The 23,666-nt window shown below is 39.3% G+C and overlaps 1 protein-coding gene across 2 annotated transcripts in view; it reads right to left on the reverse strand.

The window, feature by feature from the left end:
• PDK3 (pyruvate dehydrogenase kinase 3) overlaps nucleotides 1–23,257 on the reverse strand; it is a 59,286-nt gene extending 36,029 nt beyond the window's left edge. Inside the window, exons 1-2 of one of the 2 annotated variants that reach the window (XM_068917414.1) lie at nucleotides 22,969–23,257; nucleotides 4,824–4,965 (exon numbers count right to left, since the gene is read on the reverse strand). In XM_068917414.1, the coding sequence (XP_068773515.1) occupies nucleotides 4,824–4,965; nucleotides 22,969–23,074 (248 nt within the window). In that variant the 5' untranslated portion in view covers nucleotides 23,075–23,257. The remainder of the gene's footprint in view (nucleotides 1–4,823; nucleotides 4,966–22,968) is intronic. The other variant, XM_068917423.1, reaches the window with a different exon arrangement.
• Between the last annotated feature and the right edge of the window lie 409 nt (nucleotides 23,258–23,666).

Consider the following 23,666-nt stretch of genomic DNA (forward strand, 5'->3'; position numbering starts at 1 on the left):
TGTTTAGTCTCGGTGGTGATGGAGAAGCCACAGAAACTAAGTAATGCTTTTCCTTTATATACGATTAGCAACAATATCTCAAAGATGTCTCTTCCTGATTTTAGAGTAAATTGGCATTACTTTAGAAATCGACTTTGTAGTTCAAAAGCACTATGACCAGTAAGTTAAAAAGACCAGTTCAAAGAAGAAAGTGTTATCTTCCTTAACTCCAAATCTAAGCCATTCAAATTTCCTTTATCATTCCTACCATCTCTTTCAATCCTTTGACTAATTGCAGCTGGAAACAAGTAACCTTAACTCAAACAAATCTAAGCCACTATCTCATGCTTGCCATTACGCATCGCTCAACCTGGGGTCTTGTATGTAGCTTTTATATTAACCCAGGTCGCTAAATAAAACCCAGAACTGCAAATGCCTTATATCTTTTCATTTTATTCTGTTGTGATTTAGTTTTTCAAATTACTTACAAGATTTATTACCCCAACAAGAACAGCTCAAAATTAAAGAAAAGTAGTAAGAACTTGTTTAAAAGGAAACTTATAACTTTGAACTGTAATAAATAATTCACAAAATTGTCTTAACAACAAGCTATAGCAGATTCTGCCTAATGAAAACAGCACTAGTCAGCAACGTAATTCACTCCTGTAATAGCCAGTGTGCATATGTGCACACGTGTTGATATAGCATCATTCCCCTTTCATCCAATTCATTTATGTCTTTGAATTTCCTTTTGATGTAAAACTGCAGGGGGAGATGTGAATAACTGAAGGTGGTAACTACAGGATTCACTAAGCACTGAAAAGCAACACCTGGTGATGCTTAAAATACACTTCACATGCCATCTACCAGTCAGCTAGAATAAAGGAGAACACTGCTAAAACAATCAATGATTTGCTGTACTACTACTATATGCATACAATTATACAGGACACAGACTTACAGAAAATAGCAGAAACAGAAGAAATGAGAACATCAATTACATTTTGCTATTTGCAGTGAGTCACCGAAGCACAAATCAAAGCCTATGCTCTTCAAATCCGTTGTCTTTTGGCTTTTTTGTTTGGTTGTGGTTTTTTTTTTTTTTTTTTTAAACGCAATACACCTCGATTGCTTGGGTAAGCTGTTTTGGTTTCAAGCACTCTTTGGTTTCAAGCACTTGTTAACCTGCATTGTGGTAACTAACAAAAGAACTTCTTGCTAATTAGTCTTCTAAGTGAAATAATTTCAGTATGGCACATTTTTTACATGAAATCACTGTAAATAGCTGTAATGTCAACTTCAAATTTTTAACTACCTTTTTTCTTCAATTTGTATTTACTCATGCAAGCTACACAAAATGAAAAAGCAAAGGTATTTCATGAAGATTTTCCTTTAGAAACTAACATCCAAGCATTGAAAAAAATGAAACATATCTCCATGGTAACACAACCTTGATATGACTGATTTGCATTTTGTGCAACTTGCACACAAACACTTTTAATATTTTATAAACTCTGATCTTATCCATTCTTAGGTTTAATGCAATAATTTTCCCACATCACATTAGGGATGATATCAGTAATATGCAATTCTGCCACATGTTCAGAATTCTACCTGCAGCGCACTTCAGACCGAGTGTCCTCTCAAAGCTGGTCTAGAAAGGCCCATTTCTTTAGAACTAGGAAGACGGCCACTAATTTCAAAAAGTAAAAAATAAGTTGATGATTCCTAACACATTAGTTGTGGATCTATTATTTGGAATCACTCCAGTTCACAGCCAGAGTGCATAACAACTGTGCTGTCATTACTTCGATCTGCTTTCTTCCTTCCCTTGCTACTTCATGCAGAACATAGGCACGTTAAGTTACAAACTTTAATTCGGACAGAGTTAATGCCTTGGTTCTGTGCAGACTGAGATGCAAAACACCAATGCTGCTTTTTTTTTTTTTTTTCTCTCTCCAGTCTACCGTGTGGGCAATTCCAGCTTTGCTCAGAAGAGCATAGCTGAGTAGCACGAAGGAAGGCCAGCTGTTTCCCTTACCCTCAGTGCTCCACACCAGGCTAGGCAGAACCCCGACTGGAGGGAGGCAGACTGCACCTTTCGGGAGAGCAATCAAGCAATCAGCTGGAAAAACCTCCTGTTATGCAAGCAGCGCGCTCAGAGAGTGTAGTACAGGAAGCAAAGTGCCTGCGGCACTACCCCAAAGACAGATTAGAAAACTCAAGAGGACAAAGGGGCTTGCACCTGCAGCAAGGAGCAGATTCTCAGAAACATCACGAGGAGGCTGCTTTTCAAGGGACCTGTGACAGGCTATGATATTCATGCAATTCATAATGTTACAGATCGGACTGCCAGAGGACTGATGAGAAAGGATCCGTCGCAGGGTTGATTTGCTTTCTGACTGCAGCAAACCTGAGTTTCATCTATTTACAGAGCTACCTTGCTCTAGTTTAAAAGTTTAACAAAATCTACTTTATAGGTTTGGAGCCTTTTGTATTTTTGGCATGCTGACCTTAAAGAATATATAGGGAAACTACATCTTAAAGCTCCAGCTAATTTGGAGTCTCATTATCAGCACAGAAAACAGAGTCCTAGTGCAATGTGGCAGTGTAAATAAGTTATAATTATGCTGGTGACTAGATAAATTACTGGAAATTAGCAAGTAAACAGATTAAAGTGAATAACATGTTACAAGATGTCTTTGCTCACTTGTGACAAATGTACATCGGGTTTACATATTAATAAGCTGTCAAGCTTCCTCAATCTATGATGCATAGCAAAAATGAAGTTTCAGAACTATGAGATATGATCTGAAAAATCTTTCCTAAGTATGAAATACTCAGTGCTTCAGGGAGAGGTATCCTCAATTTACAAGTCTGCTAAACAGCTAAATTCATATTGAGGTTCTATTGCATAAAATTCAGGAATCTCTCCACGTATGTCTAAAAAGTAGATTAAAAAACAATTACAAATATGCTTCAAAAGTTGCTATTAATCATAGCTGCCCAATACTCAAGGTCATTGAAACTGAAGTTAATAGGACAAGCGTTAAAAAAAAGCTAACCGGTAGAGTAAGTTTTGCCAAAGATTCATTACTGGTAAATGTGCAACAGCAGGCCTTATAATTTAAAAGAAAAAAAAAAAATTCTCTGCTCTTGACAGCTTTATTAGGCCCCAATAAAGGCCTATTCCTTCTACAGGCAATATTTTTTAAGAAACAATTAAAAAACTAAACTAAAAAAAAAAGAAATAAGCTCTTTAAAGTCCACATCTATAATCAGGAAAACCAAATACTACTTTTTTTTGGACTTCTGACAAAATATCATGAATATTTTCTTACATAATCTCAGTGAAGATACTCATTTCCACAAAAGCCGTTATTTAATTGAGAAACAAAATCAGAGAAACTCTACAACAAAACATTTTGACTTCAAACTTCTGGTTTTGGGTTGCATGCTCATATGAACCTTCTCATCACGCTAGAGACACTGATGACCATCTGATACGTGGCCCATTTAATGGAAAACTACCTACAGTAACTGTGAAACTTCAGATCACACTATCATATAAAAATACACAATTTGGACAAGTATCTTACAGTCATCATATATTCCAATATGCTCAAAACAGATTTTTTTTAATTAGGAGTATATTTTGTAGCCATAAAATTCATCTCATAGATCTTCAAAGGGAACATCCACTGTAACCACCGATTCACTTCCTTTGCCAGAAGTAATCTCAACATTACCTGACTCTGCATTAGTAGATGCGAGAATATTTCACAGAACATCTATCCGAATCAGAAGTATTATGGTCTAAAGTCATTGCAGAGAAATTATTTCCTTTTCTTCATGTACCTATCTACTTATATTTCACTAAAGACACCTTCACAAACTACCTATTCTCCGAACAGCCTCAAAGGCCTCGATATTATCCACTTTTTCTGTTTGGCATAACAGCTTCCAGTAATATCAGATGCATACAAGTGTTCAGCCCCTGTTAAGCTGCCACTTCACCACAGAGTGATTGCTATTGTGTGGCTCCATCGCATATACATTTATTTGAAGCACTTAATCACTGTTTGAAGTGGTCATCAAGATAGCTAGCATAACCTCTCTTACAAACATGTTTGAACAAAGTTACACAATATTAAATACCCTAATTTACACTTTCCAGGTCTGAAGTTTGACAAACCCAAGACCAAACCCAACAGTCAGTATAGAGCCAACAAGGAGTTCCCTGCCACAAAGGATCTGACTGAAGTTAACACAAAGCCTGTAACATTAGCTGCAACTCCCACACCTAGTAACCAAGACAGTATTAACAAGGGAAGTTTGCTCTGTACCACAAGGATATTTTTATATAAATTCTGTAGATCAGGTATGCATATGTAGAAAGATAATGAACACCCTATGATCAATAGTATTTTTTTTAAAAGAGTTTAATACATGCAAGGCAGCAGTTTACAAACCCTCACTGAACTTGCAAGTAGGCTAGAAACTAATCACTATGGAAAAGACGGCAGGATTTAGCATGAGTTCGAAAATACCCTTGTTAAAGATGGAGAATGTTAATTACTGGAAAACAATAGATTTTTGTCCCGTTCCACAGCTTCCACTGAATACCAGGTTACATTTTTAAAGATTTAGCAACAAGAAGAATAGACAAGGCTTAAATATGTTTTCAGAAGGAAATTAAACTTTACTTGGACAAGAAACATACATTATAAACATTTCAGGACAAAAAACAGGCTGAAGTTTGTTTTCACAAATCTGAATTGCAAGCAGAACAACAGATACAGTGTCAGTTCTAGGCTAATTTCTTAATCTGCTTTTTTACTTACCAACTCTGTACTAGCCCAACTGAAGGCCTGTTAAGCAAGTTATCAGGCAACAAATTAACTTCTCTCATGGTATTAGCTAGTCGCACAGGAAGTTCTTTCCGTAGAAACATGTATGAAGTCTTCTCACATGCATTATCACGACCTGTTAAAGGGCAAGTAAAAGAAGAATTCCATTGCATCAAGCCAAATTTTAGAACTTCCTACTGCTAGGAGAGAAAAAATTGTGGAAATAAAAACACTTGAAAAGAAGTTTGTCAGGTTTCATTTCCCCTGCACTCCCAAGGAGTGTAATATACCTTTACCTTTCCAGAGCTTACACCCCCCTTCATCTGCCAAAGACATTCTTCCCCATTTCACATCTCACAGTTTGTGCCTGCGTCAATCTCATCTCTTCATTCATTCATCCAGACTTCATCCTAACCTACGTTTCACATGTATGTCAAGATAGAGGTATGTTTCTGAGGAGAACAAATTTACTGTCTCCAACTGAGTTTGTTCCCCTTACCCTTTTTTGTTCCTTTTAGATTGCTTTTTATGCCCTCTCCAGCTCACATTTGCAGCATCAGACACCTCCCAGGATTCTCACATCAGACACTTCATTTTTGTTTCTTCCCCTCATTCTTTCAAAGGTACAAGGAAATGGAACCACTGGCTTTGCAAGGAAAAGTTTTGCAATAAGGGAGGCAGCAATGCCAGCAAGACAAAACTTGAGCAATTCCAAGATTCCCAGCAGCCATCTGATATCAAACTCGTGAAGTAATTTGTAGTAACTACAGGAACTCATTTATTATCCTAATCAGGATTCTTTGGGCCTCAGAATTTTCAGATATATTGCTACAGAAGATTCCAACATAATACACCCCTTTTTCTTCCCATTTAGAGGGGAACTGGCAATACTACCATCTCTATTACCCAATGAGCATTTGACTTTAACTGGTCAAAAATAAAGAATTCCTTGCTGCAGTTCTGCCTTCTATGAGGGCATTAAATTGTCTCAAAAATATTAGATACAACAATTACAGCACCATTACAGTAACATTACTGTACATACAAGCTGTATCAAATTGTTTCCTGAAAATGCGACTCCCAAATACTAGCTTTTAGCAGTGTGATTAGTGGGGGGGGGGGGGGGGAAGGGAGAGAGAGAGGAAAACAGTGAGCTTAAGAGGTGCAAGTAGGCATAATGGAGGGCAAGAATGAAAACATAAAAGGCCAAATCAGAATAGCAACAGCTGGCTGATGTTTCATGTCACAGGCTCTTCAAACCTACCAAGTACTTAAACACATTTGAGCAGCTCATGGAAAAAACAACAATGGCCATCATCCCTTCCAAGACTTGCTACGCAGGGAGCTCACCAGCCACCTGGGAAGCAGGTGCACTGCTCTAACCACATTGAAAAGCTACAGCTAAGATTATCTTTCACTTTCATTTTTAAAATACATTTTTCAAAATCTTATACTGGAGAAAAATCTAAAACAGTCCTCAAAAACACATAAAAGGGATCCAGCAAATTGATAATACTTTGCTATGGACCTGCTTGGAACAGGAGTAGTCCCTTGGAGTCACCCTGCAGCTACCAAAACACTGACACATATTTGTTTCTTCTACTGCAGTTTCTTAGTGCTTGTATTCTTAAGCTAAGCCATTTACTGGAGAAGTCTGTAAAATGTTAACTGCAAGTATTTAAAAGTAAGAGATGCTGAAGATTCTTGCCTGTATAGTTCAGCTGGAAGAACACACCTGACTTGATGCACATTCCTATTTTAAAACTTTCACATGACTGAGAACTCCCCCCCCCCACTAATTTCTAAAGAGCCCAGATAAGTTTTAAAAAAAAAATCCATGTTTTACTTGTAATGAACAGTCAGTATTCTACTTTAGTCTAGAAAGACAGCAAATGTCTTTGTGAACACAACCAATGCGACAGCCTGCAAAATTTATGAGTGAAAGTATAATACAAGAGCTACAAATTATGTTCAGGCAAACTAGGAGCTGTTAGAAGCACTGCTAGAATATAATCACTAAGATTTGCAATTTCAAAGCCTCAAGTACAATGCAACTGGCACAATCAAGGTCCTACTTTTTAAGATAGTCCCATTATAATCAGCTGAACAGTGGAGTTTTCACCTGCTTTGCATAGGTGACACGCACTGATGGGTTACCTCCCAATCAAACCGTAACACAAGCTTGGGAGAATAGGCAGGAAGGATTAGGGCTTTCCTTTTTTTCTTGCCCATTTAAGTATCATCAATCAGTGGATCATTACATTCCATTGGTATCAGCAATTCTATTACCTTTCTTCCAGCAAACATTTGCACCTATTTTACTTATTTGCGTTTTCACCTCTTCAATTACAAATGCACACATCCTGTCAAAATTAGACAAAGGAAATATGACATTACATTGTTGCTTTCTGTGAAGCACAGTAACAATTTCAGAGTTCTGTCCTTCAGAGAAGCACTAAGTTTGACACCAAGGCACACGTGACAGAGGCTATAACGATTTGTTCGTTCACGACCTGTTACAGATGGTAAGCTTATTAAGACGACTGTGGCTGGGCAGCAGGAAGTAAGACTCCCCAGCTAGCTCACCTTAGTATCTACACACTGGGGCTCGTGACACCCTCTGGAAGAAAGCTGATGACTGCTTCCTCCCAAGAGCAACTGAGAGCAAGCTTAACTATTTTTTCCACAAGAAAAAGCAAGACGAGTGAAGGACAGCAAAAGCAGCACGTGAGAAAAAGCAAACAAGAACCCATAGGCTGGAACTGTAGAAGGGCGGGCACGGGGGCCTGTTCCTGAAACATTACAGTCCCTGCATTTGTGCAAGGAAGGCAAGAAAAGCTGCTAGGCTGGAAAACAAGACCAGCAGAAAAGTCCGGCTTCCTGCTCTCCCATAAGCAAGGGCATATTTCTATTTTATTTGTCTCATGCCAGCAGGTCTAAACTGTCCCTATTTAAACTGTCCCTTGCTCTATGCATGGCTATGTTTTAGATACAGAGCCTTTTGGGGTCCCTTTGCATGCTCAGCCCAAGAAAAAGGAAAGGGCGTTCTGTCTGAAGACTAACTCGAAGTCTTCTTTCACCATAACTTCAGTGCATCATTTTGTTTCGTGGTATGCTGCCAAAATATTGGCTGCTTGACTGCATGTAATTTATCTGAGAGCTTCCACAGTTTTTTCAGCTTCTAGCACAGAGGTGGTTATCTGCCTGCTAAACAATATGTGCATGGGAAGAGAGGAATGACTATTCACTAGATTAGCAATAATTAGAAATCCTTCACTTTGGGAACAGAAAGTATACCGCGTCCTAATGGTTGCTCCTTGGCTCCTGTTCCTCACAGCAACTCCTGTATGACTATATTTGTCATCATGAAGGAGAGCCTCTTAAGTATAAAAAATAAAATCCAAGTCTAGAAGTTAGGTATTTTCTTAATATAATCATACACAAGAACACCTATCTAAATAAATTTCCAGAAACAATTTCTGACAAGTTTTAATGCCTTTTGCAGGCTCAAGCTACAATCAGATATCATTTTTTTCATAGGCGGTTTTTATTTTTGCTTTATTAGTCATATTTTTATTAAAATATATGGCATTCTTTCTCAATTTTGTTAGCATACCAGCTAGATCAATATACATAGCAAAAACCAGACTTTCACCTTAAACACCATAGGCTAAGTCCAGTTTAATTCCATCAGCTTCAGTTCAACAGAACTGAAGTTATATTGTGCAGGTTAAGATGAAAGTGAAACTTTCACCTTGCTTATATGGCAGCTCCTGACAAGAAGCCACCCAGTAATACAAATATATAAAATAATTATATGCTTATATTTGAATTCATACAAAGGTAAGAAAGAATATAGCGATTCTATGTCCTAGGGCTGACTGCACTGCACTAGCTATCAAGGGCTGTATTTATCTTTATTTCCAAAAAACAGGAGGTGCTGCGTCAGGGAGTTGCTTAATTATGGTGCACTAAAGAGCAACAGCAGCAGCAGATTTTAAGGTAGAGCAGGTTGTAACGACACAGAAGTACTATGCTAGCATGACACTATAATATACTATGAATATACCTTTTGCTATAAATTACTAATAGAAGGCCTGCTGTTTTTATACCTTAAAATATATACCACAAATACAGCTTTATGCTATCCTGTGAAATTATACAAAATTAACATTCATTTTTAACACTGAAGAGGTAGGAATTTTTGCCTATAAATTGCTGAATCACTGAACCATAGGAAACAAAAATGCATTGGGGAAAGGGCTGGTGAGAAGATGCAATCTGAAGATCACCAGCACAAAGAAAAAGCTACATATACATTTGTAATGTATAAGCTACATATACATTTGTAATTCTACTGTCTTGAGTAGTTCCACACACGAGTGGAACTACTGGTTAAATACTGTATATTATTTTTTCCAGAAACAGGTTCTAAAAAGAAAGAGTTCAAGGCTAGAGAGAAAAAAAACTGTGAAGCTATGGGGCTTCATCTCAGAACAGCCCTTCATCAGTGGCCAGCCACAGATACTGAACTCCAAGAAGGGGAAGCTGGACCTCATTGCTCCGATAATTAACGACAAAATAGAATCTATACTGTGAAAGACAAAAATGCTTCAAATGCAGTTATTGAAGTTTTCACAAGTTCTGCTTTGCTTTTGTGAAGGCAAAACTCTGCCAAAGTCCCACAAAAGAATTAGGTAATATTCTGCTTTGTTATCACCTTTGTGAAGAACGAAGAGCAGATACAAAACAGACATTTTGAACGTACCCCTTCCATTACTAAGTATTCAAGTAATTTCTACAATTAATTGTACTTCATTAAAGCGCCTTCTGGACAAACAGCTGAAAAAGAACATTCTGGTTGATGGCATCAGTCTTATTTCACAGATATACATTTACATACACAAAGCCAAGAAGAAAGGACAGTAAGACATCCCATGATATAAGGTATCCACAATTTTACACGCATCTCAATGTTTATTCCCCAAGGTTCCTAACAGAGCAATATTTGATTCCAACTGAACAATACTTCTGTCTTGTTCCTGTATATGAAGAAAAATGTGCAGGCCAAATTCTTAAGTCAGACACTGAAACAGGCTTTCTTTGATGAAGAGTGTCTTATCACGGCAACGTAAAATACAATCTAGATAGATACTATCTCTTTGCTATAGGTCTACCGCACTGTAGAGAACAGAGTAGCCTAGCACTACTCCTCTTTGACCAAAGAAGAGACCATGTCAGAGAGGATGGACTCCCTTTTCCCCTCAGAATACATAAAAAAGACATCAGAAGCCTTTCACCTCACATCTCTGTAAAACAACTTCTATCGCTTTTATCTAGGGCGAAATGAAGGAAGAAAGGAAGGAACCAAAGAGGGATCAATCACCCCTATCTTCTTTTCTCAAACTTTTTTTAATGCCTGAATAGACAAATTTAAAAAAATAATAAGCACAGGGATGAATAAATCTTCAGAAGAAGAGAATACGCAAAGGGATCAAAGCATCAGAGTGGACTGAACAAAGGCTGAATCAACAACTTGCTGCCGAAGCTAGTAAAACAGAACTAAAGAAGGATCTATAATTTTCCACTGCTTGCAGTCCATTTCAGAAGCGCGGACTAGATATTAAAGGCAAACAAACTATGCTTGCACAGCCCCAATAAATCTGCCTATAAAAAAAGACCCCAACACCACCATGAGAAAGTAACTGTGAATTTATCATAGCATACACTGATGCACACAAACTGGAAAGAAAAAAAAAAAGAGGCTACTTACTGAATATCTAGCAGTTCTTTGGAACTATCTGCTAGCTTTTCTCTGAATCACTATTAAACTAGTGTCTGATAAAAGGTTATTGCCCTATTAGAAGATTTTTTCAGATGAATCGGAAAACCACAGTTTTAACTACTTGTAATAATTAAATACATTGCAAATCTTTTGAAAAGACATCTGCTCCCTGGTTTTATAATACCTTAACATCTGGTAGCCTTGGACTCCCAAGAAGGAATCGAGACACTTTCAGCATGCTCTCTAGGCATCTATCTTACCCAGCCTCTAAAAACAGCAATCCCACAAAAAGCACACAGGGTTTGTTAGTTTGCTAAAAGACAGGGGGTTGTAAAACCTAACAATGTTATGCAGCAAAAGGAAAAAAACCCACAGTATAACTGGAGATTCTTACTCTTGCTGACCTGCCGTGTCTACCACAGGCTATCCATCAAAAAAGCGTGTTGAAATCGGGTTCCATTTTCCTAGGTACCGTGTTGTGCCATGGAAAGCAACCACAAACCACAACTGCTCCAACACAGCCAGCCAGCAGATAGCCAAATCGAAGGGTACAGCCCACATTACTGTTAGGTATTTAGCCTCAATTTTTAGACAGTCCAAACATAAGCTTCTGTTCAAGTTCCATCACAGATCTACCTCTAAGGCTACTTTCACGGCCTTCTACAACTTTTCATCAAGTGCCCTGTTTTAAGGGCATGCTTTCACTTGGCACACACATTCAGTATATTAAGAGATTAATTCTATGTTAATGAGGAAACCGGAGCGTCTCTGAGGCTTTAAAAAAATAAAACATGATGAATTTTGTTAAATAACTAGTGCTAGAAAACCAGCTAAAGCTAAAGGAATTAAAGTCTGTAAGTAAGCTTTCTGATATAATTCAGCTTCTGTTCCTCCACCCAATTCCCATCTGAAAGCATTATGAGTTGCACCTTTGATGTTTAATGAAAAGCGCGCTCTGATACAGGTATGCTGGATCTTCTCAATCTAAAATATTTATGCTTATAACTAAGTTTAGTTGTTAACGCTGTATGACCACTGATTTCCACTCTGTGCCAACCAGCAATCAAGCTAACACATTATTTAGCTTTCCAGCTAGATTTTCCAGCAGTCATACGGCACATCACGTGGACAAATTACCAGAGCCGAAGGACCAAAACAATTGTTTGAGTTCAATAAACCATTTCTGATTTATGCAATCCGATTAACAACAGATTCAAGCGCTCTTTGACTGCCAGACCAATTGCAGCATTTACTTTCCATTCTAAAGGAAGATTTCAGGAAACCATTCACTAAAGAGAATACATTAGCCTACATATTGGTATCTCAATGACCACACAATCCAGGTTCCAATCCCGAGACAAACAGGTCCAGTCTTCAATTTAAGACATTCAAAATCATGCAAGTACGATAACTACTCTTCAGTGCGTATACAGAAAAAAAATACCTAATTCTACCTTTTTCCAAAATCCCTGAAAGAGTCAGCTTGTTTATGCCTTACATGTATTAACTACTACAGTGACTTAGCTGTGTACCATCGGTGCCAACAGGCAGCCAGTTCACATTTTTATGTTAAAGCAGGCTAAGAACAAAATGTTTAACCTCAAACAGTTGTCATCAGTGCAACTGGACAGCTCAACAGAGAAAAAATTACATTTATTCAAAATTACTGGATCAGTCAGATACTTGGATATATAACTCCCTCAAACTCTAGTAGGTACGTGTCATGAAAACGGTCCCTCATGAAACTTTGTGGGAAAGAAGCTTAATTTACTCCTGAACTAGCACACATAAATCAAAGGAAAAACAAAAAGACAATACATAGTAGAACAAACCAGGCCTTAGTCAAACTGTAATCACTAACTGTCACTCCTAAAGGTGCAGTCTACCCCTCATAGAAAGCATTCAAGCAAAGATGTCAGCATCTCTCAAAAGAAATTGATCATCGGACAATCTGCTGTAAAAGTTGTAATCCAGTATCACATAAAATAGCAAAAATCAAAACAAAAGGATAAGTATTTTAAAATAAAGGTCTCTGATATAAAACTAATTTTTTGGTTGCTCACAACTAAGTTCTAATAAAATAACTCCTAAAGTATTTTAGTTTTGAAGCACTTGTCAAAAAAAGGCAAAGAAAAAACAGAGGATCAAAACCACCTCTAAGTTTATTACAAAGGCGCTCAAACTACTACCTCAAGTCTGCGTGTTATTTTTTAGAACAATTCGCATAGGCCAAAGGTTGCCTTTCCTTGAGGCAATTTTGGAGTAGGCTGAGTCAGCTGAATCACTTCAGTAGATAAGAATTCTCTTGGCCATATCACAGGCACTCCTCACATTACATGACAGGCAAAGAATCACAATGTCCTTGGGAATAACCATGGCCCAGATCAGGTTCCTGATCCTAGAGATATCTATACAACCTAAAAACTCCTTACCCAAGGCCAAGTAGCCCCCCAGGAAAAAAGGTGGCTCTTCAGTATCTCCTCTTCCACTAGCACTCCCAAGACCTGCCTGGAAAGCAGCCCAAGAGCAGAAAAGGAGTGGGTGGATCTGGCAACACATCAAACAAAGTTTCACTATATATAAGCACACCTGTTGTATTGTACATTCACAGGAAAACTAGTAAAGCATGCAACCCTTGCCTACACTGGGAAGATCTGTTGCTTCCAAGATAGAGGTTGGGCAACGCACATTGAGTGTATTTGAAATAAAACTTTGGGTCTGATCAAAACAGATTAAAAAAAAAAAACCTATGTAGATAAGGCTAAAAAAACACCAGGCCAAAAAAACTTTGTCCGTTGTTCCCTTATTAGATTCTATCACAATAAACTGACTCCGGAAAGGACTGAATTTTGCCGTCTTCCAAGCTTATAATCAGCTTTTCCTCTCATAACAAGTAAAAATTTAATTCACATTGAAGGCTAGAGTATTCCACAGTTTTAACACAGTCCCTAAGCTCACAGTTTTGAGAACGTTCTCCCAAAGTCCGACTGAAAATAACTATTCTCTTACTGACAAACTAAATACAATATCCACCCCTGCTTTGCTTATCAGTCTGTAACAATTCTGATTTTAAGTCAGTGTATTGAACAAGACTCACAATCCCACCAGATTAATGTGTTCCTTAATGTGTTCACCATTAAGGAATAAATTGGTTGTATGAAGCACACACACCCTTTTCTACATTCATAATTCCCACTCACCACTTAAGAAAAATACAAATCTCTGCTTTACCCTCTAGTCTCGGACAACATGCTGAACAAAAAGTTACTCCGTATCTCCATAAAATTAATGGATAAAATTAACGTATATGAGCAAAGACACACACAGCTAATCCCACATACATAAAAATATTGCTGATACCACATGGCTTCCGTGTCAGCAAGGTGAAATGTACTAGAATATTATCTATCTCCTTACAAAAGGCTTTCAATGCTTAACAAGACATATCTAAAATACATTAGAGGATGCATCTATACCGTTGTTAGTTAGTAAGGTCTAAGCATGCACTCATCCAATCTATAAAATATTAAAGAAAAACGTCAAAAGGGCTAATACAAAGAAGTAGCAGTCACAACAGAGATTACATTTTCTAGCAATAAGACATTTTGTAGCTTTTTACACTTTGCTTCTTTCTATTTGCACATAATGTCAAACCTAATTCGGGGGGGGGGGGGACCTCCAAACTTGCGTGATTTTAAGGAGTTAAGTCAGTGAAACTATTTACAGTACTATGATATTCACTTAACATTGCCTACAAGCTAATGTTATATGAATTGCATGTCGTCTATACAGTAAGTAACAACTTCTATACTTTATAAACTATACTTTAAACAAACAAGGCAAACAGAAGAAAATGTTATAGTTGACATAGAAAGATTTGGAGAAAAAAGAAAAAATAAAACAAATTTAACACTCTCTTAAAACACACAAAACAGTATCAGAAAAAGGAGATAAATCAAATTTCAGAGTCCAAATGCAGTGGTCCAATAAAATAATCTGCCATTTTGGCATATTATTCAAAGAAGAAAAATCACACAGATGACTCCAGGAACACTGTCAAAATCATAAGCATATTTTAAAAGGGTAAGAACTAGCCTATAAAAACACCTTGAAACTTTTGGGAAAAATATCACTTTTGAAAAATATTACTATTTTTAGGATATCAGGTAACCAGAAAAGCTATTTCAACACAGCAAGTATTGAATCAGGATACAAAAATTCCTAGGTCCTAAACCTAATTCTATTTCAGATTATGTTGCTATGAACTGTAGGGAACTGGAGAAATACTATTCACCATCCACAAAGGAGTACCGCTGCTAAAACGTTGAGCATATACAGAGGGTTCTTCATAAAGCTGTACTGCTACTATATGGCAATTTCATCTTAATGCTATTCTATGATTTGTTTATTAAGAATTTCACATGGAACCACGCCAAGAATTTTTAAAAAGCAAGGTATACAGCATCTACTGCTTTCCTCTAAACAAGCATCAAATTAACCCGGAAATTAAACTGCCTCAACACAATTTATTGACTATTTACCACCTCCTTATCGCTAGGTGCTTATCTATGTATTAATTACTTAATTACTAGCTCTATCATTTTTTCAGCTATTTAAGTCAATCTGACTGATCTAATGCCTGACTGATTCTAATGCCCTCCTCTTCCTTTTCTTTGAAAAGCAACTGCTGTATTTGCCTACTTCCACAACCTTGGGCCCATCGCAGCTGGTTACTTCCATGAATCCCATAAACAACAGATAGGCTGCACCAGGCCGCTCACATTTACAGAAGAAAGTGTTCAGGTATTCACAAAACACAGAATTTGCATACTTCTGGTGGTATTCACTGAACCAATAGGATGTTAAACGTATTTGAACTTATTCAAAATTTTCTTCCAACTCTGTCCCCTTTGTATCAGAGGCAGCAGGGAGTTGCTCTTTTTCTTTTCTTTTTCATACAATTTATCTTCTTCCGAAGAGCAAAGCAAAAATAATTTCAGTATTTACTTATTTTTTACTTACTTTCACCAAGTAGACCCTATACTTCACCCTTCTCTCCAACTACTATAAATTATTCCAGCATCTTTTTCATTGCTTTTCTATCCCCTGACTTTTCACCTTAGCTGTTATTTGTGTTGCAACCTGAGACATATGTCCTTGTTTCCAGTTTCCATGAGATTACTTTCAAATGAACAGTATTTCAAGAATTCCCAACATTGCTCTACTACTTTCTTATCTTTTGCCTGCATCAGAGTAATTTCCCTTTCAGAAACTGACAGGTTTTATATTCCTTATATTTTAGGAGAGATCCTATCTACCCGTTTCCTTAGCTTGTAAAAGGTATACTATTTAAAAATCAACTGCTTTCATTTCTTCCTTTCCTAAGGAGAAGGAATGACATCAATTCACGATTATTTTCATCAAAATTTAAGTTTCAAATTTTCAGCACCTCATCACTCAAAGTCTAGTTTGAAGTAGCCACTTTGACAACTTTTTCCATTTTCTAAAAGAAAAAGTTGTCTCAAACATTCCTAGATCTTCAAAAACAGAACATCCTGTCTTTTGCCCTTCCAGCAAGTATTTCTGTAAAGCTCGCAGTTTCTGTCAAGCCCTATTCTCTATCACTTCTGTTACTTGCTAAAACAGAAGAAAAGAGCAGTCTAACGCGTCATGCAAATTAGACATTCCTCTCCTTTTTCTTTCACAAAAAATTCAACTGCCTGCTTCAACTCTGTATTACCTTCAGCAAAAAAATGCATGAACATGCGTACAAGCACGTATGCAGTGCAACACTCACTCTTTTTCTGAGCACCTGAAGGCAGAGGACCGCAGCAGCACCTCTAGTCAGTCCAAAAACCCGAAGATATTTTCAGCCACTTAGAGGGTACGGGAACAAAACAAAACCAGTCACACTAGTTGGAGACCGACAGCATATGTAAGCAGGCAACAACACGGACAGTCAATTCATCCACTGAAAGCAGAGTTTTCTGTGCTTAGCCTTTATCACACAAAAAAGTCTATCACTCACACAGGCCAGTTCCATCATCCGTACCAACTCACAGAACCTGTACAGGAGGTACAATAAAACACTGAATTCAGAATCAGTGGAGTCTTACATGCTTAGAAAAATGAAGTACTCCTTTGTTACATAATCAAAATAGTCAAAAACTTAAACTAACACTTGCATTTATTTTAAGAACTTTGCAGAACTGTTCTAAGATTGAACCAACAGCAGGAAATTAATGAAAACAAACATTTTCTGGAAAACACAGATCACAGTCAAATGACCGTCCTTCGTTCTCTGAACAGCCTGCAAAAGCAATTGATACAGACAATTCTATAAATTAAATGCACCTTGGTCTAGTTCTGCATACTACTCTTACAAAAAACAATCTCTCTACCACATTATTGTTGAATAGTGACTGCTGGAGAAAGTCATCCAAAAGCAATATCTCCTACGGACCTTCACAACACCAGGCAGTATAAAAAACCTGCAATATTATATATGCAGTGGAGTACCAATGCACATCAGAGACTGGCAGAGCTGTAAACAACAACAGATTATAAATAGTAATAGTTGCATCACTCGAAAGCTTCCAACCACTTGAAAAGAACATAGAGAATAAAGAATGTATTTAGCATTACAAAGTCAGGACAAAACATTCCATTAGAACGTCTAAATATCTCGCAGTGAAAAAATTCCAGGTATCAAAGGATCCTAACCTACCAAAAAAAGCCACAACTGTTGGTTGGGAGTTGAAGCCAATCAGATTAAAACAACAACAGTAATGTCTGACTAGCAGTCGTCTTCCTGATCTGTTTCAGTGGTTAGCATTCCAGTAGTTAGCATCCTCATGAAGAGCAATTTTTTTTTTTTTTGAAGATACAATTAACCAAACATAAGTTTTTAGGGTCAATATATAAACAGCTGCAGAAAAATGCAGTTGCATGCAATAAGTGGCAGGTAGTGGGTTTTTTTAGTACCTTTTAGCCTTAAACTTTGCGAGACTTGCACTGACACACAGTCTCCCCATTCAAGTTCTGTAAAAAACCTGTCCCCTAAAACAATTACCTTCTATCTGAAGAATAACAATTCTGTTCAAAAAAATAAGACTGCTTTCAATTTTCACTTTCCTACCCCCACATCTTGTTGTTTAAACTGTATCTGTTAATTACCTTTTCAACTTTCTTGTTCCTAAGCACGTTTTCAGTTACAATGCTGATGCACTCCTGCAGCCAACAAGACAACATCAAGTGTAAACACTCTCATAGAAATCTGATCTAATCCTGCATGTATAACTAACAGCAATGCCAGTGCTGGTTTACTCTTAACAGCAGTATCAAAAGAGGCCTACGAGCTTCCGGATGGACAAGTTTTAATAGGCATCACATGAGCTACTCCATTCAACACCCAAAATCATATTTTAAAATGGGGGAAAAGTATCCGTTGCTCACTTTTCCGTTCAGATAACAACAGTTTCCAAACCGCATGAACTCACTGTGATTATTTCTGCTGCATGTTCAGCTGTTCACAGTACAGCAAGATTGCTAAATTACAACTTTTGTGATATTTTTCAATGCCAGTAACTGCAGCAGTTGCCACAGATATTTTGATTATAACCTATGAAATCAGCATCTCCTAAGCCATATTCCTTAACAATTCATTCAGCCTGTGATTCACTATCTTCTTTACCAAGTACATGCTTGACCATTCTTGTTCAAACTCATTAGCAAGTATGTGGTACATGAACACTATCATAGGACAAGCAAGTAGGAATAGATGCTATTTTGTTAAATTTTACCTACACATATAAAGAGCTAACCAAAAGCAAAGTTTAACCTCCTACTACAAAATTCATCTAAAACCCTTGTATTGAGGCTTAAGCAGCAAATGCTAGGATATAGTCAAGTTCAGCTGGCCAAGATAGCTTCAGTAGTAAATAACTCCAAAAGCATGCAGTACATTATTCTAATTAAAGGAACCATGGACTCACAAATACCTCGGGTACTTCATAAGCTGAGCTGTATCTAAAAAGTGACTAAACACCAGTAAACCATACTACTGTAATACAAAAAACAGTTGTGACAAATCTCAGTTTTGGCAAAACTCAGAAAGATTATTTTGTGCATACTCAAAGCACTACACAGTTTATATTTCAGATGTCGTTTTGTGCTTAATTATTTTATACGGAAATTTTTCAGTACAACCATGGATTTCATGAAGCTTTCATTAATTCCCTTACTGTCAAGTGAGGTACCCAACGTGGCTCAAACTATGCAATTCTGCACGATTTACTAGTTCAGGTACCGTTCTGCATTAGTACGGCTGCGTGTTTTTTGGCCAAAGCTAGCCCTTATCAAGCCAGCTGGTAACACAGGCTCAATATGATAAGTCTTTTCACATCTTTTTTTAAACGATAGGAACACAGCTAGACGTAGAAATTTTACTTTCACGAAGCAGACACGACTGGTTGGTTATCCACATATGTCGTGGCTGATCAAGACTGCTGGCTATTTTAGATTAACCTGCAGACCTCTAACCTAAAGTTCTTTGGACAACTGAAGCAAATCTAAAATGAGCTGCTGTATCAACACTGACAAAATGTGAATCTCCAATACAGGTATTTTGGCAAACAGCCTAGCCCCAAATGTGTACAAAGACTAATACACCTGAATGATAAGAATATGCCTCTACCTGGAAGTTTATTTCAGAAAGCTATTTTAGCAGTTATAGCAACTGGGTCATTTAGGAATGCCTGCACTTGGAAATCTACCAAAATAACTTCCAGATTAACTAGTTTGGAAGTACACAGCTGAACCTAGGGTTTTTTTTTTTCAGATCAAAGTAATTATGAAGGCTGGATAAACCTAGAATGACACACTAACATTCAACAAGGTCAAAACTTGTTCATAGTAAAACACATTCATGGAAGGTCATTCTTTGACCAAGGAGAGAGTACACAGGAATCTTTGGAAATTCACTTTATAAGAAAGAAGCTGAAAGAACAGTATTCAGGAAGAGCATACAAACAGAAAATGAGCACACAGAAAAAAAGCTGCACAGATAATTTGTGCTCTCATAGTTTGGAGCACAGAGGTGCCAGCCCATGAGCCTGTAACCTCTCACACAGTTCTGGCAGCTACAAGGATGGCTGCAAGCTTGACAGAGAGTAAATCACACATGTGGGAATATGGTACGGAGACAGAAATATGACTCCTAACTAGAGAAAGAAACTGAGAACCACTGCTTTAAGTCTTGCTTTCTGCTGTTTTTCACAGGTTTTCAGTATCTCTTATAACCCGGAATTAGTTTAAATAGCCAAGCTGTCTTTACAGTAGTTTAATTAACTGAATTAAGCTATGTGCACAAATTCAAAATAAATAAAATCATGAATTTCTACCATTGCAGAAGAAGGGGGACTGCAGCTTTGGTATGTCCACAACTGCATTTCATACAACCCATACTGTTTTTCAGTAATTAAAAAAGGCTAAACTGTTTGTTGATATCATTGCCACCAACTGTGTTTGAAGAGTCTCTTCAGCCATCAAGAAACACAAAGTTTCTCTCCCCCTACTCAGCAGGATTTTGTAGAGAGATCAATTTAGAAGCCAATTTAATCTAAAACAATATAACTCCGAATAAAGAGAGGACATAAAGCAGAAACACCATATTGCAGACTTCCATTCTTGCCAGAATGGAAGTCAAAATTCTTCTCAATGTATTTGGATTACAGTAATTCCAAGTCCACTTTTCACATGAAACGTTCACATATACACAGGACAACAACATCTCACACTGCCATGCAAGGTGCTATTCACTAGTTTCCTTTGGGCCTACTCTTCTTCAAAAGCTGGTTCAAAGTCTTAGTCATGATTTTCTAACACAAGCACCACATTTACATATCTCAACAAAAATACAATTTATATGTGAGCCACTCACATATATGAGTGACAATTTATACAATTTATATGTGAGCCACATATGTGAGCTTTTATTAGCCGACTACAAAAACAGAATACCTTCTTCCTGTCAAGCATTCAGGCTAGGTAAACAAAACCGAACTGCACCTTTCATGTTGCACTCCTTATTATTGACATTATTTGCTCTCTGGAGGACTTCTGTGAGGCCTATGCCATCAGCAAATTCTTTTTCAGGTAATTCAGATAGAAGTAACAGAGCTCCCTCATATAGTACATACTGTTCAGGCCTCCTATGCATAGAGTGGTAAAATTCCTGCACCAGCATCTTAAGGTCTGTTGCCAATTTAGTTCTCCTCTAGTCCCCTGAAGTCTCCAAATTACCCAAAGCCAGCAACTGCCTGGGACCACACAAGTAAGTACATTATCTTACACCAGTTTGATTAAGCTGGTGTAATCTTCCTAACTCAGGGTTTCCTAGGTAAACACACGCACTAAAAGAGAGCAAGTGGAAAAGCTAAGAGATACATAAGGCTTATCAAGATCAGGCTGATAGTTTTAGTGAGATTGATAAGACTACTGCTCTTATAAACACCTGAACATGCTCCAGGGTGATCTCAGAAGCCTAAATCGTAGGCGTTTCTTCTTCAGAGGTTTTAAAGAGCAAAGGTTATATATTTTCCTATCAATCTTAAGACATGAATACATTTAGCTAAATACATGGCAAAAACACAAACAAGATCCAACAGAGAAATCCAACCACAACAGACCAGAGCATACCCAAAGAACAGCACTATTACGCTGCAACACGCAGTTCTTACTCTGTTCACTCTGACTAATATAAACCAGGCTTAAATCATATAATTAGGCTTTTTCATTCCTGGAGAATCAAAAACTTTTCAAATCATAAAGCAATGCAGACTCCATATGGCAAAAAACAGGATTATTAAAAGACTGCCATACAAGATGTTCAAAAAAATTCATCAGGGACAACTCAGAACAGTAGAGACACCCCTACCAAAAAGCAGAATTTTGCCAAAACACCTAAGTCACTAAAACAAGGACTGAAGTCTTCACATCTCCCTAGTGACAACTTAAAAGCCTCAAGAATAGTAATATGCTCTTCTAACAATGATTTACAAACTGAAGTTTCAAATAGACAGCAGTGAAATAACTTATTTAGTACTAGGACTGAAATAAAGGTATTCTAAGTTCTCAACTACTGTTCTTGGTAGTACAGAAAAGCATGGAGTAAGGAGCATAGGGGAAGCATAGCAGCAAAGGAATGAGTGGGGAAGTGAGAACAGACTCACATCAGCAGGCAGAGACCAGAAAAAGGCAGGCACGGACTCTAGTCAGGTTATAGTTTTAATTTAAGCTAAGGCAAAGTGATCTGTTTTTGGAGGATATGGGTGTGGGGGGGGAGAGAAGAGGAAAGCCCTGTCTCATTAAAGTGTGGTAGCAAGAACAATTCCAGTGCTGCCTCTTCGTACCTGCCGTGTTCTTCCACTAATACCATTACCCTAAGAGTCCAACTGCTTGCCATCTTAATCGTGCTTTTTGCTTAACACTACTACCTCATTTATGTCTTCTAGTACCTTTAGTGTAAGAGTAGAACAACGAAACACTGCAGTAAGTTACATGGTGTTATGCATGGCCTTTATTTACCTTACCAGCAACATTCACAGGATAACAAAATCTAAGCAGGTCTTGTGTCAGTGCGCAAAAACCAATGAATAAAATATTTACAGGAAAAAAACTCCGATACAGATATAAAAAAAATTTATCATCATCTAGATGAAACGGTCGACTTTTTGACAGCAATGCAAGTCATTCTCATGTCTCAGTCCAATGCTTCTGAACAGCAAATGCAGCTTATTCATCACCAAAGCTTCCTAAAGCACGTGAGTTTTCCACGAGGAGGTCTTCCCCACAAGCACTGCCGAAGTTCATGCCCGAGGTTTAACAAAACCAAGTGACGCATGGCAGAATCTCTCTCTTTTTTTTTTTTTTTTTGGTTACACTGGAGATCAGTAACTTACTCTCCCTGTGACTCGCGAAGCTCGCAAAATTCCAGGCGAGAAATGACCTTTTTCCGTCCCCCCCCCCCCCCGGCCCAGCCAACACAGCGCTTGCTTTCTGGGAAGAGGGCAAGCCAAGGGAAACAACTCTCCGCCCAGCCGGGCAGCCCCTCACCTCTCGGCACGACGCGGAGGCGCCACCAGCCGCTCGCGAGCCCCTCGGGCCGCTGCGGGGGCACGAAGCCCCCCCCACCGGGCACAGCTCGCACGACGGCGCCCCCCCCCCCGCCCTCAACCCCGCGCTGGGCCCGGCGAGGCGAGGCCTAAGCGCCGGCCTGCGAGGCCGCTGCCGCCCGAGGCCCCCCGGCGGTGGGGAGAAGGAGGGAGTGGGGGGGGGGGGAAAGAAGCCACTCACCGAAGTCCAGGAACTGCTTGATGGAGAGCGGCGAGGGGGAGAAGCGCGAGTAGTACTCGATCTGCTTGGGGATGGGGCTCTTCAGCAGCGCCCCGCACAGCCGCATGGCGCGGCCCCCCACTGCCGCCGCTACCTCTGCGGCACCCGGCCCCGCGCCGCCTCCGGCCCGCCCGCCCACCTGCCCGCCGCTCCGCTCCCGGCCCGGGCGGCGGCAGGAGGAGCACTAGCGCGCTGGGGGCTGGGGCGGCCGCGCAGCGAGCCCCGCGCCGCCCGTCGCCCTGCGCAACCCGGCGGCGGCGGCGGCGGCAGGGGGAGGGGCGAGCACAGGGCGCCGCCTGCCGCTCCCCCCGCCCCAGCCCGAGCCCCAGCCGTGCAGAGGGAGGGGGGATGAGCGAGGACAGCGGCGCACGCGCCAACGGCTCGGGGGAGGGGCGGCGGGAGTAAGCGGCGCGTTCCCCAACGGTGGCGGGGAGCCGTTGCGCGCAGGCGTGTGGCCGTGAGGCGCCGCCGCCCGCCGGCTGCTGGCCTGGAGGCGGCGGGAGCGGGAAGAGGCGCCGCGGGTGGAGGCGGGGGAGCCCCGCGTTAAAAATAAGGGGCGCGGTGGTGCGTCTGCATCGCTGCGCTCCCTCAGCGTCTTGGTGGCACGTAGCTCTCGGCGCTCCGTGAAATTTCGGTTAGCGCCTCGTTTGCTCTTTCAA

This window comes from Struthio camelus, chromosome 1 (genome assembly GCF_040807025.1).
Source record: "Struthio camelus isolate bStrCam1 chromosome 1, bStrCam1.hap1, whole genome shotgun sequence".
In the NCBI taxonomy this organism is placed as follows: domain Eukaryota; kingdom Metazoa; phylum Chordata; class Aves; order Struthioniformes; family Struthionidae; genus Struthio; species Struthio camelus.